An 18,063-nucleotide genomic window follows, 5' to 3' on the forward strand; every position below is an offset into this window, starting at 1 on the left:
TAACTCAGCTTCCTCATTCCCCACTTTGTGTGAAAATCTCACACAAAGTGTCACCATTGAGCTATTAGCATAAATTTGTTTTGCCTGATGAAATGTAGCCCACTTAACACACTATCTACTCATGGACTTCATTTTCCATATACCAAACCAAACTGCATACAACAAAATGAATGAGTCTTGTTAAAAAATGGCTGTTAAAAAGATAGATTTGTCCATATAGCAAATTTCTATTATACCAGGAAGATCTGAGTTAATTGAAAACTGAACTGATAAACAATAGATCAGTTAAATTAAAATGTATTTAGCAGAATAGAAAGAATCCCTCTTAAAAGAATATTGCTTATATGAATAACATTTTTGGATCAACCAGGTTTCTTTTGTAGCATGATTTCTGTTCAGCACAGCTGCTGGTTTAGATTCTTGGAGGTATCCAGATACATTGCATCCTTTAGATATCTTGCTGCTAATAGAATGCAGTCCCTCTTGTGTACTGCCTACCTCTAGGTTAATTCCTTTGTACATTGGTGGGATGACATATGGAGAGATTATATGATCTGATCTATGTATAGCTAGAACTAAGAAAATCATTTAGTTAAAATTAACTTATTGAATCATTTCAGGTTGGGAACTTCTCACAATGTACATTAGGGGTTTGAAGGCCTTAAAATACTTTGCTTGACTGGCAAATGAATTCTACAGAGAAAGTAAAAGTTAGCATTCAGATGTATAAAATATGACCAAGGTGGCAAATAGATCCTTTGAAAAAAGTTCTTTTCCCACCAGGCTTTTATAAGTAAGAAATGAAAAAAAGTAATCTGTAGTCCTGTGATCCCTTTAGAGTGGTTTTTTTTTTGTTTGTTTTGTTTTTTTTGCACAAGAAAGAAAGAAAGAGACCTCTGAAGACAGAAGGGCTCACAAACAATTTACCCATCCTTTTCGGTTTTATCTCATTCTTCATGATCATTAACTTTGTGCCAGGGAGTGGTGGTTGATTTGAATGTGTTAATTATTAGAGGAGATTACCCCCAATGGAAAAGTTAGTGTAAAATTCATTTTAGGCTTTCTAGCTTTTAGCTCAGTAGTTCTGAATGTAGATCATGAATCAGGTTAGTTTATTATCACATGGAGGTGTTTATGAAGATGGAAATCACGGTAGAAAAATAGGAGTGGATTGTTTAATTATAGAATGGTAAAGATTTCCTCTGTTTTAATGTTTTCATTCATCATTTGGAATAAATAAAATAATACAAAGATTTCTGCTTTATTATTTTAATATGGGTGTGTTTTTCCCTAGAGTGGAGGAGATGTTTTTGCTGCTGAAGGAAGTGCATGAGAAGGTGTTCTACATCAAAGACTTTTTGCTTTCCCTGGACAGCCAGCTAGGACACCTGCAGGACCTCTCTGCCTTGACTGTTGATACCCTAAAAGTCATTTCTGCTGTAGACACATTGCAGGTAGAAGAGGCCCTGCTGGCTGAGACAAAGCACCAAGCCTCTAAGAAACTACCACATAGCTGGAATAATGCCATGTATTCAAAGACTTTGAGCAGTTTGGAACATTTGAATGATAAGAATTACAACTACTACAGCATGCCTCCTTCCATTCTAAAGAGCTTGGCAAGAAGTCAATGGCGATCAGAGTGCCAAAGCCACATTGTTGAAACTGGGGACTACAAGGAAATGAAGATAGCAGGCATCCAGATAAAGCAAGAAATAGAAAGTGTCATGCTCACTTCTGGGGTATCCTCTGAGAGTAAATCAACCCCTGGATACGGACAGTTCCTCTTGGCCCCTACTGGTCATCAGGGAGCTGCTTCCATTGAAGAGGTGCCTTCACACCACCCCAGTGCGGTAACCAGAGGTGGTTATGTAAACTGGGGGTTCTCTGAAGGGGATGAAAAAGGAGTTTTATGCAATGAGAAAAGGCAGAAATCATGCATTCATTCCTCCTGTAACAGTGACTGCAACTGCACCCGTAGCACTCCACAGCATGTCCAGATAAAAGCATCAAAATCCTTCTCTTACAACTCAGACAAATCAGGATATGACAGTGACACCTCGGAGCCTGAGCCCATGTGCCAGCGTAGCACCATCTTCTGGATCAACCCACTCAGGAGAGACTGGACTTTCCACAAGAGCAGCAGCTTTCAGTCCCTCAAGGGAAAAAAAGTGGGGAAGACCTGCAAAACCAAAGGTAGAAATATTATTTTACGATAGCATCTTTCACTGAGGTTTGGTGAACTGCACAGGGGGAAAGGGTGGAGACTATTCATTTTAATATTATTTATTGAACCCTCACTTTCTAATAAAATCTCTGTTGTATAATAATTTAATTTTGTTTACCTTTACCCTCAGAGCTATCAAAATCTGCTGAGTTGATCCCATCTGTGTGGACAGAAGAAAAACAACAGAATAGAGACAGACAATCCCAGGACAAGAAGAAACAAAAAATGCTTCAGGTGCCGGTAGGTGCAGGTGTAAGTGGAATGCTATATTCTTAATCTGCCTTGTTAGCTCTTTAGTGACAGTATTGTAATAGGGGATAGTAAAGTTAGCATTAATGTCCACTGGGGTTTTAGCCCTGGAAAAGTACTGCAGTCATGATCAAACTGGAAAGTCCCTAAATAATTAATCCCAAATCTATTGACTTGCTTTGTTTTTGTTTAAATTCTCTTTATTTAAAATGTTTAATGGCTCAATCCTGCACCCATTGAAGTCAATGAGAGGTTACCATTGACTTTAAAGGGTGCAGGATCAGGTCCTAAATCAATTTTGTGTGGTAAGGACTCTGCCCTCTCTTCCTGATTAAGGCCAGGGTTTGGGAGGGTGCACTTGAATAACGTCTGGAACAGAAGGAAGGAGCAGCTTCAATCCTCCTTCCCTAAGTCCTAGCTGCTTTTTAAAGGAGTGTGGAGTGCATCAGTATTTTTTTACAAAGAGATTCCCAACATTCTTTTGAGCTGGAGAACCGTTATCCCTATTTTAGTGATGAGAAAACTGAGGCAGAGAAAGGTTTAACTCATTTACTTAATAATGGCTTATTGTGCAGCCTTAGCAGAGTTATGAACAGAACCCTGAAGTGCTGATTCCCATCACTAGACAGCATGATAAACAGTTATATTTTAAAAATTGTGTATTAAAAAGTCACAGTTCATTTTAAATATCAGCTGACCAGCTTTGTAACATTTTCTATACATGTGCAATGGTTTTTTTTCTGCAACATGTAACAAATACAGAATATATTTTTCTCAATTATTATATTTCATAGTGGTTACAGCTGGAATCTAGGAGAGAGAAAACCCTAGGTTTTGTCCTCTGCCCTGTCACTTACCAGCTAATATTGATCAATTTTCTGTGTTTCAGTTTACCAATCTATAGTAAGGGAAGAATAATACAGTGTAACCTGAGTTATCTGAAAGACCCATAGGACACCAAAATCTTCAAGTTCCTTTCTGCTCTTCCACAAAATATTAAGTGCTGAATTGCTTTACCATATAAGCACTTCAGCCAGCTTTGCTTCCCTCACAGCCTCTGATCTTCCCTGCACTGCCCCTATTCAATTGTTTGGCCTTGGGCAAAGCTGGTAAACCACTTCTGTTACTTGAGCATCATTTTTCTGAAGGTCTGAAATCTGGAACAGGGCACAAGAGGCATTCCAGAGGTGTTTGGATAGGGGAGGTTAGCATAGCTAAGGTACGCTGCACTTGTCTTTCTCATGGAGGCATTTTGAGACTTATTTCATATTGTTTGTAAAGCATTTTGAGACCTTATACAAGTGAAAATAATTATTGCTGGCATTCCTCTTGCAATGATTCTAAGAACCATGCCACAGAGGAGCTGTAGAGCTGTTTGTCTTAAAATATTGAGTAAAATTTTTTCTGTCCCCTACCAGGTGATTACAGTGGATGGTTGTCCCCAGAACACTCAAATGAGTTCAGAGCCAGCAGAAAGCTGTTTTGTGGGTGAAGAGAAATACAACAAAAACTGGCTAACTGTATCTAATTTCAATCAGCTAAGTATGTAACACTCTTCAGCTGATGAAGCTCAGAATTCCTGAATAAACCAGTAACAGTTCATGAGTCTAAAGTGTCACGAACCAGTACCACCTCAGGAGGCAAATTATAGGGTCAGATTGTGAACAGACACTGTACACACACATTCCCCCCAAACAGAGGGATGGGCGGACAGAAGCATGGAGTGGATGGACCCTGGGCTTCATCTTCCTCCAGTTTGCTGGCCACCACTGCTGAGCTGTTCCAGGAGTTGGGGGAGTAATTTGCTATTTTTGTGGTACAGTAGCAGATTACTACCTCTCAGGAGTAAACAGGGATTAGGGAACTGAACTGTGTCTCTGTGAGGCATGATTTCTGGAATATCACAGCATCTCACTGTACAAGCACAATCTAGCTGCTATTGGTAATTTTTGCAGAGGTTTATGGTCATAGGTATTACTATAATAACGTATACATTGGTAGATTAGTTGGTTTTTGGTAATTTTCATCCATTTGATGTACCAACCTTCTATTTTCCATTTGCAGCATAATGAGTAATCGGCCATAAATTCTTAGATTACTCAAATGTCACTGCTCAGAATACATTCTTCATGGAGAAGTAAATTTATGTCACTTGTATTTGAGTGATAAGTTCTAAATAATGTGTGCAGTGTAGTTGTAGCCATGTTGGTCCCAGGATATTAGAGACAGAAGATGAGTGAGGTAATATCTTTAACTGGACCAACTTCTGTTGAGAGAGACAAGCTTCTGAGATACACAGAGCTCTTCTTTAGGTCTAGTTCAAGTTCTGAGGAACGACATTTCAGACTCTTGTATAGCAATGATTCTCTAGCTCTTTCATTATACAGGCCTCGTTTTAAGAGTGAGATCCTCCAACAGATCATCTTATCTCCTGATTCTGTCTCTACACAGCTCTTAGATTACATTTTGCAGACCACCATGAAAAGCACCAGGGAGCACTGGTGCTCTACAGATCACAGTATGAGAAAACCCGAGCTACACTGGAACCTGTAGGCTAAGAGAAAGTGGGAACAATCTACTTCACTTTTGTGAAATTCCTTTGTTGCTTTTATATTGTTGGCTTCTAGAGTAATACATCATACAGATATTTTATGGTGTTTATTTTACAGTAATAATGCTTTTCATTTCAGTTTTAGAAATATATTTTCTCTGATTACTTTCTTGGTTAGGTTTGGAACGTCTCAGTTATATGCACCAGAAAATGAAAAATCAAGAAACTGGTAGGCACTCTTTGCAAATCTGTGACTCTCTGAGGCAGTCTCAAGAGGTAAGACCTGAGGACATATCATGTGCCAAATCTTCATATAAATTATTGTAGCTTCCATAGACCTACACTGATTTTCACCAGCTGAGCTTCTGTCTAATGAGACACCTTTTGACGTGTGTGAAATTTCATTTCATGCTGGCAAGCCGCATCTTTGGTAGTAAATGAATACTTAACAGCTATTAACACTTAGCAACAATTAATAAAGTAGGATATTAAACTAGTGAATCAAGAAATGGGAGTGTGTATGAAGACAATGGTCAGAAAGGTGAGCCTTTAGCCTTTAAATTCTCTAGGCCATTAAGCAAATACACAGTCTGATGTTGAATGTGTGAGCAGAGGTGATTAGAGAACCAAGGCAACCTTTGGCAAGTTCATCTTCTTAGCTATTAGGTGACAATATTTCATGCAAAGTGAGAGTTAAATATTTGTTCTAGTGCAAAGATGTTTCCTACTGTATTTAGTGTGGTTTTCTTAATCTCTGGCTTTTAAAAAATTATGATTTATCAGAACTGATTTGCAACCTTATATGACCGACTGGCTAAGCAGCAGTTATGCAGAAAAGGACATGGGGATTACAGTGGATGAGAAGCTGGATATGAGTCAGCAGTGTGCCCTTGTTGCCAAGAAGGCTCATGGCATATTGGGCTGCATTAGTAGGAGCATTGCCAGCAGATTGAGGGAAGTGATTATTCCCCTCTGTTCAGCACTGGAGAGGCTACATCTGGAGTACTGCATCCAGTTTTGGGTCCCCCACTACAGAAAGGATGTTGACAAATTGGAGAGAGTCCAGTGGAAGGCAACGAAAATGATCAGGGGGCTGGGGCACATGATTTATGAGGAGGGACTGAGGGGACTGGGCTTGTTTAGTCTGCAGAAGAGAAGAGTGAGGGTGGATTTGATAGCTGCTTTCAACTACCTGAAGTGGGGTTCCAAAGAGAATGGAGCTCAGCTGTTCTCAGATGACAGAACAAGGAGATGACAGAACAAGGAGCAATGGTCTCAAGTTGCAGTGCCGGAGGTCTAGGTTGGATATTAGGAAACACTGTTTCACTAGGAGGGTGGTGAAGCACTGGAATGGGTTACTTAGGGAGGTGGTGGAATCTCCATCCTTAGAGGTTTTTAAGGCCTGGCTTGACAAAGCCGTGGCTGGGATGATTTAGTTGGTCTTGGTCCTGCTTTGAGCAAGGTGTTGGACTAGATGACCTCCTGATGTCTCTTCCAACCCTAATCTTCTATAATATAGGTCCAGATCCTTAGCTTGTGTAAATCAGCATGTCTCCATTGACGTTAATGCAGCAATGGGAATTTACATCTGCTGAAGATCTGGCCCATAGTTCAGAAAAGAATGTGGGCAAGAAACTGGCTTGCAGAAATCTTTGTTCTTAAATGGCCTGGATGATGTCTCTGATCTTTTTATTTCAATCCTGGTGCACTCTTCTTTGGGGAAAGGAATTTGCCTTAGTCAGATTTTTCAGAGGAATATTGAAATATCTGACTAATACAAGAGGATATTCCAAAATCAGATTGTCCTAGGAGCATTTCCCTGATGTAGCTGGAAGGTTTTGCACTATTAAAGGGACTAAGAACCTTTGACTGACAGAAATGAAATATATAAAATCTAAATATCATATTGAAAAACTCCAAAGTTCTTAAAAATACACCATGCTTGGTGCTTCAAACTGTTAGATGTGTGATGTGTTTCCTTTGTGTCATAGCCTCACAGGACCCATGCTCTCTCAGCTCTGTATGGTTCCTGGGAAGAACCCCCTTCAGTTTGACAGCCCGCCTCAGGAGTCTCACTCTGGGGCATTAAGTCTTGGGCTCTACCAGCTCTTGGAACTACACCTCTGAGCCTTCAGCATGCCTATGTCTCTCTGTGAGCCCCCTCAGGGAGTCCATTTGCTCTGGAACCCTGGGGCCTCCACACCCCAACAGAGCAATGCAACCCCAGTCTCTAGATTGCAGTTACTCTCAGCCAGTGTAAAAAAGAAGGGTTTATTGTGCATCTGAACACAGCACAGAAAGTTCTCAGGGCCTCAAACATAGAAAATTTCAGCATAGTCCATCTGGGCCCATCCAACGGCCAGGTGAGCTCAGGCTGCTCTTTGTACCAATCCAGAAGTGACCTCTTTCCAGCTAACCACCCTATATCACCTTCCCCAAAACCCTTCCTCCGTCTTTTGTCTCCTTTCCTGGGCAACCAGATCACCTGGACCCTCTCTCTTCCGCTCTTTGTTCTCTCACTGGGCAAACCCAGCCAGCTTCCAAGATGGGGTGGGCCTCCGGGTCACCAGTTGCTAAGTTCCACTGTGTCCAAGCCAGGGTCCAGGCGGCTAGGCGAGGTCTTGCCTGATCCTCTGCAACAACAAACACCCTCTCCCACCACCTCATTAAACATGCAGCACACAGGGAAAACGGAGACACAGTATTCATGCAAACCATTAAGCAAATCCCCCAGGTGGTCACACCTTGCTAGTGTAATACTGTAGGACACATCTTATTCATGAAATATTTATATTTCATATATTTCATTTTTCTGCTATAAAGGGAAATTCCCTAATAGTTTTTATGCTGCAAAATACTTCCATGTACATTTAGAGTTTTTTCACAGTGCAGTCTGATATAACTAGATCACTTAAATTATTCTACTATCTATCTAAATGCATGGAGATTCTATAGAAAATTGCAGGACAATTTCATGTTCCAAATCAGTGTAGGCTTAATAGAGCTGTGAAACCCTTAGATTTCTGTGGGACCACTCACGGTAGTCAAATTAAGTACATGCATAAGTATTTGCAGGATTGGAAGCTTTATGAGTTGCTCTGATTATATACGTAGGACAGTGATATATAGACAGTACCCGTAACATCATTTTTCTTCTTCTCAGGATTTGACTAATAGCATGATTGGGACCACCAGGAATAATAATCTGAGCAGGAATTCCTTGTATGTATTCCTAACTATTTTAAGATACTTGCTGCATACCTACAAAAGCAGACTCTGTTGTAACCCAGTTCTGTAGATACTGCAGATTTCCATTTTAGTTCTATAACACATTTAGCATGAGGAATTTCTTCATATGTAAAATGAAGGGTTCAGGCAATAGACTTTTTTCAATAAAATAAAGCTTTTTTGTTTAATTATAAAATGTTATTAATTCCAATATAACTTCTAATTTTAGAAGAAACATAGATACTTTTATCTTTTTTTATCCCAGTATTATCTAATTTTCTCATTCAGTCACCACAGGATCTTAACTACTTATTCTAATCTACTAGAGTGTGAAAGGCAACATTTGTTTTTGCTGCATACATTGTATATTTCTTTTTAAAATAATAAAAATCCTGAAAGGCTGTCATTCTCTGATTAAAATCCTTTGTATCAACTCTGTATTTGCAATAAGTCTGTCTGCATTTGCAAAATATTTGATTTGCTTTATATGAAGAGATTTTGGTGGTGGTTAATCTCTGATCAAAGTGAAATAAAATCAGACTGGCTTGAAAAGTGTCTTCAGTTTTCTTGCTGATTTCTTCAAACTTCTTGGATGTTTTTTCAGCTTGCTTGATAATTATCTTAATATTTGGAATACTTTCATGTATGCTTCTCTTTCTCCCTCTCTCTCTGCCTCTGTCTCGCAAGTTCATCACTGCAGTATACATCCCCACTACTTAGTAATAACCCTGATAAAATAAATAAAAGGCACAAAGCAATTGCCACATTCCACATGATTTCAACATGGGACAGGGAAAAAATACTGTTCTTTTTAACAGTCCATTGTGGCATACTTGCAGGCAGTAGCCAACCTGCATACATGCTAAACTGAGAACTGAACTCACAGGGCCTAATTCTGCTGTCACTTACACTGGTCTGACTTCAGTAGAATTACTCTTGATTTACACCCGTGTGAGAGGAGAATCATGCCCATAATCTTTTGTCTTTTTACCCCTCCCTCAAGCAAAAAGCTTCCATCAACTTGAGGCAACAGAGACTGTTAAATATCAGTAGCAGTAGGGTTTACAGTATAGCCTCCCTATAGATCAGCTAACAAAGTGCAAGGCAACTGCAAAAAATTGAGCACATCTGATTTCATCCTGTAGAGGGCAGTGAGACACATCCCAGCCAGTACATCAAAACGTAGGTTAAAATTAAAAAGCAAACAAACAATACACCCACCCACCATTCATATCTGATTGAACTGCTCTTTAAACAATATTGTTATTATCTAAACAAGACAGTGACCCAGAATTGTAAGCACAAATCAGAGAGGGGAAAATGCAGAGAAATACTGCCGTTCCTTAGTAACAAGTGATCAGTGGTATCTCAAAGCAAAAAACAACTTTATGTTAGTGGTTCTTGTGTTTTTATGAAGTGAGTTTGAGTTTGAATTCACATAGTTCAAATCCTTTCATAGTTCAAATCATTCTTGTTTAATCACAGAAAAGTTTGAAGTATAATTTCCTATGCTTGATTCTAAAACAGGTTGAGAAGTTCAAACGGCATTGACAGTAAGTTTTTGATTGATTATTACTTGTCTTTAATTCTTATTTGTAAATCCTACTTTCACAATTCTGAAATACATAACCAGTGATTTCATTGTAAGCCTGGAGGGTAAACAGGAAGAGGGTTAACAATAATTAATACCCAACAGAAAGAAGGGTATCTTTACAGTTTACTACAAATAATGTGATAATATGTTTTCCTCATGCTAAAGGAAATTTCCAACTATTTTGCTCAGCCCAGCAATATAAAATATCACACACTTTTCAGCAGGAATTAACTATGCTGTGCTTAAAAAGAGACAGATGAATTCTATCCTTTGGATTGCAAGAGAGTTCCTTTGGGTTAAATAGGAAGCTTGACATATAGCTGAGGGGTAAGTCTAGCATAACATTTCTGATTACAATGAGTGTTTCTAAGCATAGTCATGGTTGCAACCATCTCTCTGGTAAGTGGTATTGGGTTCAGTTCTGCAATTCCTCTGCATGTCAAACTCTCATTGAAGGATCTGGTCCACTGTGGGATTGTCAGTGCAGGAGTTCAATGTCAAACATGGTAAATACGTTTTAAAACTTCTTTGATATTCACTCAAGAATCTGAAGGATGACTTTGTCCAACAAATGTAGAACTTTTGTATGTAGCCTTTTTTAGCCAAGTTTATGTTCACAATGGGAAGTACAATGGGTATTTTGGCTGCCGATGGTACAGTCGCATACTAAAGAGACACCATCAAGTTGAATTTTGTTGCAACTGGTCACGTTTTTTAAAAATGCAAGTTTCTCGAAGAGCAGACTGGCTTTTAATTCCTTAAAAAGGTTTTGAAAGTATTTTGTGTCCTCCTATTATTACAAGAGAATTTTGTGTGGAATCAATAATTTTGGGTGGAATCAATGGCCTGGCCCATCCACTTTTTGCCATTGGCCCTGCCCCTGCCCCTCCTCTGCCCTCTAAGGCCCTTCCGCCAGCCAGGCTGGCAACTGGAGCCCGTTTGGGAAGCCCAGGCACCTGTGGGCCACCATGGACCCTCCACCTGACCAGGGTGGGGGGTCCGAGAGCAGCCCCTGGCCTGGGCCCAGGGCAGACGGAGGGTCCGCGGCTCCTTACTACTTTCCTGGTGTCTCTTACCATGGCTAGGCTGCGGCAGTGGCTCCGAGGTCCTGCCCCGCAGCTAAAGCTGGGTTGGGGTAAGAGCCACCCAGGCAGCTGTACGGAGCGTGGACCCTCCACTGCCCTGGTCAGTGGGCCAGGGACTGCACTGACAGATTCCATACCAGAGACTCCAGCAAGTTTTCCTTCAGCCCTGCTCAAGGCTGGCAGTCTACACATATCCTGGACAACCACACAGCTCAGGGTTCCTGGATGCCACAAGAATCCTTGTGCCACATCAGCCACCTCCAGCTATGAGCAGTACACAGAGCATGTCAGCAATTCCTGTCTTTCATCTGATTCACTCATACAAGTGAGGTCAAACAATATGACCATGGTCTACTATATAAAGAGGGGGAGCCAGGTCCACACCACGCTGCAGGGAGGTGGCACAGATATGGAATTGATACTTCCACAGTCATCTCACCCTCTTAGTAGTGCACCTACCATGGATAATGAACCCCTAACAGACAGCCTCATCAGGTATTTTCATGAGAGCCACGAATGGAAATGCCACTCATCCATGGAACAACAGATTTGTCTTCAGTGACAATTCCCATCTTGAGACCTCTTTGCCAACCCAGGCAAACAAGAATTTACTGTTCTCGTAACACACAGGGATGCAGCTCCAGAGGGCATGCATTCCTAATACAGTGGTCAGATCCACTGATGTATGCCTTTCCACCCATCTCCCTCCTACCATGCATCCTCAGGAAAATCAAGGTGACAGTAATCTTAATAGCTCTTGGTGGCTGAAACAGTTTTGAGTTATGATGGCTCTCCAGGTGACCTCCCATCCATGCATTCACTTACATTCATCACCAAATCTACTGTCACAGAATGGGGGCAGAACCAATCATTCCAACCCCGCACTTCTCCATCTATCCCAACCCCGCACCTCTCCATCTGACAGCTTGGCTTTTGGATGGGCAATGGGGTTAGAGAGATCCTGCTTGAAGAAGGTCTGAGCCATCTTCCTCAATAGCAGGAAGCCCTCCACGAGGATGTGTTACATAGCCAAATGGAAGTTCTTTTCCATTTGGTGCCATGAACATCAATTGTTCCCAGAAGATGTTGGATTTCCTCTTATCCTGGACTATCTTCTCTCCTTAAAATCTTTGGGCCTCTCACCGAGTTCACGGTGAGTATGTCTTGCAGCCTTTAATGCCTTCCATCCCCCAATGGAAAAGATTGTTCAATTTTTACCCACCCTACAACAATAAATTAAAAAAAATGCATTTATGGGAACATTCCCACTGGTGTCAACGTCAGTGCTGGCTAGGAGTTTGAACCTGGTTCTCTCTACCTAAAGGAATTCATTGTTTGAACCTTGGCCTCCTGCTTCCTATTACATTTATCAAAGAAGGTAGCCCTCCTCATGCTTATCACACCAATCAGAAAAACAGGCAAATTTGGGGCCCTATTGCAGATCCACCTTACTTCATCTTTCCCAAAGATAAAGTAACCCTGATTCTAGGCACATAGAGAGCATGTGCACCCACAGTGAATAAAAAAACTCCAGTTATTATAAGGTCAGTAAACTTCCTTTACTGGAACAAAAGTAAACTGGAACAAAATAAATTAAAATAGATAATGGAAACATTTCTATTAGTCTTAAATAATATAACAGCTTGTTTTATAAAACATAGATTTGGGACCAAATTTGACTTGACAGTATCTCTTTAAATTAATTTTGCCAATAAATTACTTGTTTATATTTTTACAGCATTTTAGATGTCATAGGTTACTGGACCTGTATTATTATAACTTCAGTGTAATAGTACAGTTAATGGAATGCATAATGACTGGGTATAGAGTTGCAAAAATCATGCCTTTGTGATTCTGTGATGCATGATGGACAGGAAAGTGTTTTTAACATCCCACAGGGTAATTGGTTTAGAGAAACGACATGTCCTTGAGGTTAATATTGCTAGTCTCCCTTCATTTCCTTATATAAATAAGTCGGATGGCTATATTAAATTGATAACTGAAAACTGCCAACATACCATATATTACAACATACTTAACATCAATTAGTGATTCCTCTCTTTAGAATGCTGAGCCAGTAATTCTGATTAATCTGTTTCATGACAAACTTGAAGGGAATAAATTAAAAATCAAGCATTTATCTCTGCTACCATAATTAACATAATGATCCTTTTAAAATAATTTCAGAAATCTCAGTTTCCTTGAAAACACCTCAGGACCTGCACCATCATTATTCAGGTAAGCCGGAGGTACTTGAATGACAGCTGAGCAACTGCACCGGATTTTAAGATATGGAAATTCTGGTAATATATTTTTATTCTGATGCATGCCTCAGTTTCCCTCCATGCTTTGTACTAATATGAATTGAATATACATGAAAGGGACAAGGTGTTGGACTCATGTAGCTATCTGATTGGAAACAGAATCACTAACAAACTGAATAGAGCCTATGCATTGAATGGAGGATCCAGAAGAGAGAATGGCAATCCTAGTGGCTGAGATATTCACACTTAGGGTATGTCTACACTGCAATATAAACCCAGGGTTCACACTCAGGCTCAAGCCTAACTCTCCTTCCATTTATCTACACATAAATCGTGCTAACCCAGGGATTGGACCCAGAATCCCAGGACCCCATGTGAGTGGAGGGTCCAAGCCTGTATCAAGCTGGGACCCAGGATTCAAGTCCTATTTCTTTGCAGTGTAGATGCAGCCCAACAGGACTAATGCTCTGGGCATTCACTAAAAGCATTCCACAATCCACAGTTGGACTTTTTTTGTTCTCTGGACAGTCAGGTTTGGTGGACAGTCAAGTTTTCCCACACTACATCATGAACAAAGGGCTAGAGTGGCCACATTTTGGGAGTGCACTCGGAAGCCTAGGATATGGGTGGTAGGACTCAAGTCGGCATAATGCAGTGTAGATGCTGGAACCTCAGGTTGAGACCCAGGGTTCAGCAATTCCTAACCTGAGGTTACAAATGGGTGTAGACACTGACATCCTAGGTTAACAAATCCAAAGTCTGCTAACCCAAGTTCTACTAACTCTGGGTTTACATTGCAGTGGAGACAAACCCTTAGGCACTAGTAGCCAAGAGCAGAGCAAAGGCCCTGGAGAACACAGGGGAAAGGAATCAAGTAGCTGTGTTAAGAGATGAGCTCATAGGGAATGGCTAGTCAGCAATTAGATACCTGTGGCTGGCCGATGCCAGCCGACTTGGGCTCGGGCTGCAGAGTTGTTTCATTGCTGTGTAACTTCATTCTGGGTTCAAGCTGGAGTCCGAGCTCTGGGACCCTCCCACCTCTCAAGTTCCTAGAGCCTGGGCACCAGCCTGATCCTAGAAGTCTACACAGCAATGAGTCAGCCCTGCAGCCCAAGCCCTGAGAGCCTGAGTCAGCTGGCACATGCCAGCCATGGGTGTCTAGTTGCTGTGCAGACATATGCCTAGAGAGACAGGATTCTCACCTGGGTTGAAGACAAAGGAACAGAGACAGAGAAAGGAAGCAGAAATAGTTCCTACAGCAGCATGGCTCAAGGGCTCACTGGATTTAGACTGTTTAGATTATGTCTTAACCTTTTCTTTCCAATTGACCTAAGGCAGAGGTGGGCAAACTATGGCCCGCAGGCCACATCCGGCCCCCCAGACCATCCTGCCCGGCCCCTGAGCTCTTGGCCGGGGAGGCTAGCCCCCGGCCCCTCCCCCTCTGTCCCCGCTCCCCCACAGCCATGCCACTGCGCGGGCAGCGGGGCTGTAAGCTCCTGCCGCTCTGAGTGGCAATGTAAGGGGGTGGCGTCGGCGGCGTGCACGCGCGGCCATGGCAGGGTTGGGTACAGGCTTTCAGGGGGCAGTCAGGGGACAGGGAGCAGTTGGATGGGGCAGAGGTTCTGGGGCGGTCAGGGGTCGGGAAACAGGGGGGATTGGATAGAGCATGGGAATCCCCCAAGGGCCTGTCGGGGGGTGGTGGTGGATAGGAGCAGGGGGGCAGTCAGGGGACAGGGAGCAGGGGGGTTGGATAGGGGCTGGGATCCTGGGGGGGGTAGTTTGGGGTGGGGGTCCTGGGAGGGGGCAGTCAGGGGACAAGGAGCAGGGGGGACTGGATGGGTCAGGGGCTCTGAGGGGGGCAGGAAGTGGGAGGGGGCGGATAGGGGTTGGGGCCAGGCTGTTTTGGGGGCACAGCCTTCCCTACCTGGCCCTCCACACTGTTTCACACCCCAATGTGGTCCTTGGGCCAAAAAGTTTGCCCACCCCTGACCTAAGGGCTTTCAGAGTCTATATGTCAGGTGACTAATAAATTGTTACCTTGCTTTGTTGTGACACCAGGCAGCCTTTTCAAATACTTACTCAGCATATTGTGTCCTGAATGGGTAAAGAACAAGTCTCCCACAGTTGGCTGGACTCGCTACAGGGAGCCACGGAGAGAGAGACAAGAATTGCTAGCATGCAAAGGCCCAGATTTGGAGTCATGGAAGCCAAGGGCCTGCCCCTGTGGAACTGTGTGGCTCCTTGGGGGTCAGCACACCAGACCCTGTGAATCTGTAACACAACCACATTAATTCTTTTCCTGTCATCTTCTGTGGCTCCCACTTTGTAGAGTCACACGAGGGCCCACCCCAGGGAAAGCTGTATATTAATTTCATACCTAACACGGTAGTGAGGCCATTTCAGGTATTGTTTGGCAAATGATCATAAAGAAAAAAAATAGACCTTGGCAATAAAAAACTTAGTTTTACAACTGATGAAAACTTAAGGAACTGAGCTTTAATGCCTAGAAAAGACAGGGGCAATGGTTAGTTCATAGCTGTCGGCTCCTATCTTGATGAAGTACAGTATTCCCTGCAATTTCCCTTTTATATACTTATGAACTCGCTGGAAGTCTGGCAGGGAATAAATCATTTGGACACTGATTGCCCACTGTGCTGTTCTATTCCTAAATTGAAAATGCACAGAAATTGCTTCAAAGCTACAGGTTTCTGTGCTTTTGGGTGAGGAGACTTGTCCAGAACCGACCAGCAGATGTCCCTGTAGACCACACTACCTTAGACCTTTTCATGAGAAATCTTGGATAAAACATAAGCAAGTATACAGGTATCTGAATTTCAGAGTTACAGTTACAATGAATAGTATCCATTTTTTTCATTCCATGGACAGGCACAACTCCATTAACTTTGATAATATTATGCCAGCAACATATTTGACTCAGCATATATTTGGGCATGTTATTTGATTAGGTGATAGTTTTCAACGCAATCTAGAATCTGACCAAAATAAGATGTTTTTGGAGGCTTCTGGGTTAATTTTTTTCATTTGTAATGCAAGCATGGACATCTGTCCACGTCAGTAGATAGGACTCGGCGAAACTGGGTTCAGGTCTGGATTTTACCACAGACTTCCTGTGTGACTTTGGGCAAATCACTTAATCTCTCTGTGCCTCAGTTCACACTTCTGGAAACTCTGGCTAACAGTATTTCTCTGCTTTTTAGATACTGTAAGGATAAATCCATAATCACTTAGTTGATGCTCAGATGTTATAGTGCTAGAGGCTATATACGTAGCTAGAGGAAAGGCTGGTCACAACAAAATGTACTTGTTTTTGTAATATTACAATAAAACACTGTCAGATATTTCTGAAAATCAGCCAAACCAATGCTAGCCCAGCATAGCAGAACTATCGATTTTGTTTGCAGCTGTTGAAAGGAACAACTTAATGAGGCTTGCTCAGACTATACCATTTACGCCGGTCCAGTTCTTTGGTGAGTGCCAGTTTCTCTATTCTGTTTTGAATGTATTATAATCACAGCATGGATTATTTTTTAAAGAATACAGTTAAAAAACCTCATAGGTTGGATTAATTTAGGTAGTTATAACTTACATTTATTTTCTGAAAGGAACAACTTCTGTAACCATCACTCTGGGCCAAAGGGCATGACTCTATAGCCTGGTGGTTAAGGCATCCACCTGGGAGACCCAGGGTCCAGTTCCCCTAGTCCAATGACTCCTTAATTATTTATCCACAACTTCAACATGAGAGATTGAGGGAACCCCACACATCAGACTATTCCATAGTTCAGTGGCTAAAGTACTCTCCTGAAACTGGGGAGACCCCTGTTCATATCTTTCCTCCCCATGAGGCAGAGGGAGAAATTAAACCTGGGTTTCCCAAGCGAGTGCTCCAACCACTGGGATAGATAGATAAATACCTCCCTGCAGCCTGTACTTATGTGCCAAACACCCTGAGAGGAGAAGATCTTAGGATGCACCCCTATTGTTGGCATCTCCCATTTGTTATCTTAGGTGGCTTCGCACCTAGCATGCTGGCTTTTGTGGATTTCATTCTTAGGCCACTGACTCTCCCCATTCATTGTGTAGGGAGCCCAGGTGCCTAATTCAGGCTTTATGGTTCGCAGTGTGGTTCCAGTGATTTTTCTAGGCGCCTAAAAGTTAAGCATTGCAATGCTGAGTGTTGCAAAGCCTAAGTTCCTTTGTGGATCCAGGTCCTTCTTCCAGGCCAATTCGTGAGACCAGTCTCCAAAGATGCTCCAAGACTGAAATCTAATGTGTCAGCTCATGTCTGTCCTTCAAGTCTCTCCTTTCCTCTTGGCTTCTCTTCACCCTGCTTCTCCCTCACCCAGGATTTGTGTGGCTTTTTTTGAATGGTTTTTAAATCCACCCTCCGTTTGTGGAGTTCCTTTGTGTGGAGAGAATGCCAAACAATAAAACTGATAGATACAGAATTTGTAGGATTTTTATTCTTTTATCCATTTTATTAGCAGTTCCTGTTTTATTAAGGAAATAATGCAGTATTCTACAGTAATCACCCTCCAAACACTGCCACATCTTGATGATAAAACTTAGGGCCTGATTCGTCACTCTCTTAAATTGGTTCAACTTTAGCAGAGCTGATATAAGATCTGTGTAATGGAGCGGAGAATCAGACCCCTGATGTCTGGGACCATTACTGCAGAATATGTCCATTGGATGTTGTATAAATGAACTTAAGACATAGAAATGGTATTTGTAAATGTGTAATTATTCTATCAATAATTCTGGTCAGTATTCTATTCAATTGAACATTTGTACACAGTGGGCCTGATTTTCAGCCTGGCTCATATTTGGCCTCCTTTGTGGCACCT

General features: G+C 41.9%; 1 protein-coding gene across 1 annotated transcript in view; it reads left to right on the plus strand.

Annotated features, from left to right (window-relative positions):
* Nucleotides 1–18,063, plus strand: part of TRPM6 (transient receptor potential cation channel subfamily M member 6) — a 134,632-nt gene that overhangs the window by 98,007 nt on the left and 18,562 nt on the right. Inside the window, exons 26-33 of the mRNA XM_043515092.1 lie at nt 1,295–2,193; nt 2,355–2,464; nt 3,892–4,015; nt 5,203–5,300; nt 8,188–8,246; nt 9,780–9,805; nt 13,119–13,169; nt 16,618–16,683. Of these exons, the coding sequence (XP_043371027.1) occupies nt 1,295–2,193; nt 2,355–2,464; nt 3,892–4,015; nt 5,203–5,300; nt 8,188–8,246; nt 9,780–9,805; nt 13,119–13,169; nt 16,618–16,683 (1,433 nt within the window). The remainder of the gene's footprint in view (nt 1–1,294; nt 2,194–2,354; nt 2,465–3,891; nt 4,016–5,202; nt 5,301–8,187; nt 8,247–9,779; nt 9,806–13,118; nt 13,170–16,617; nt 16,684–18,063) is intronic.

The sequence above is a fragment of the Dermochelys coriacea genome, chromosome 5, assembly GCF_009764565.3.
Source record: "Dermochelys coriacea isolate rDerCor1 chromosome 5, rDerCor1.pri.v4, whole genome shotgun sequence".
Lineage (NCBI taxonomy): Eukaryota > Metazoa > Chordata > Testudines > Dermochelyidae > Dermochelys > Dermochelys coriacea.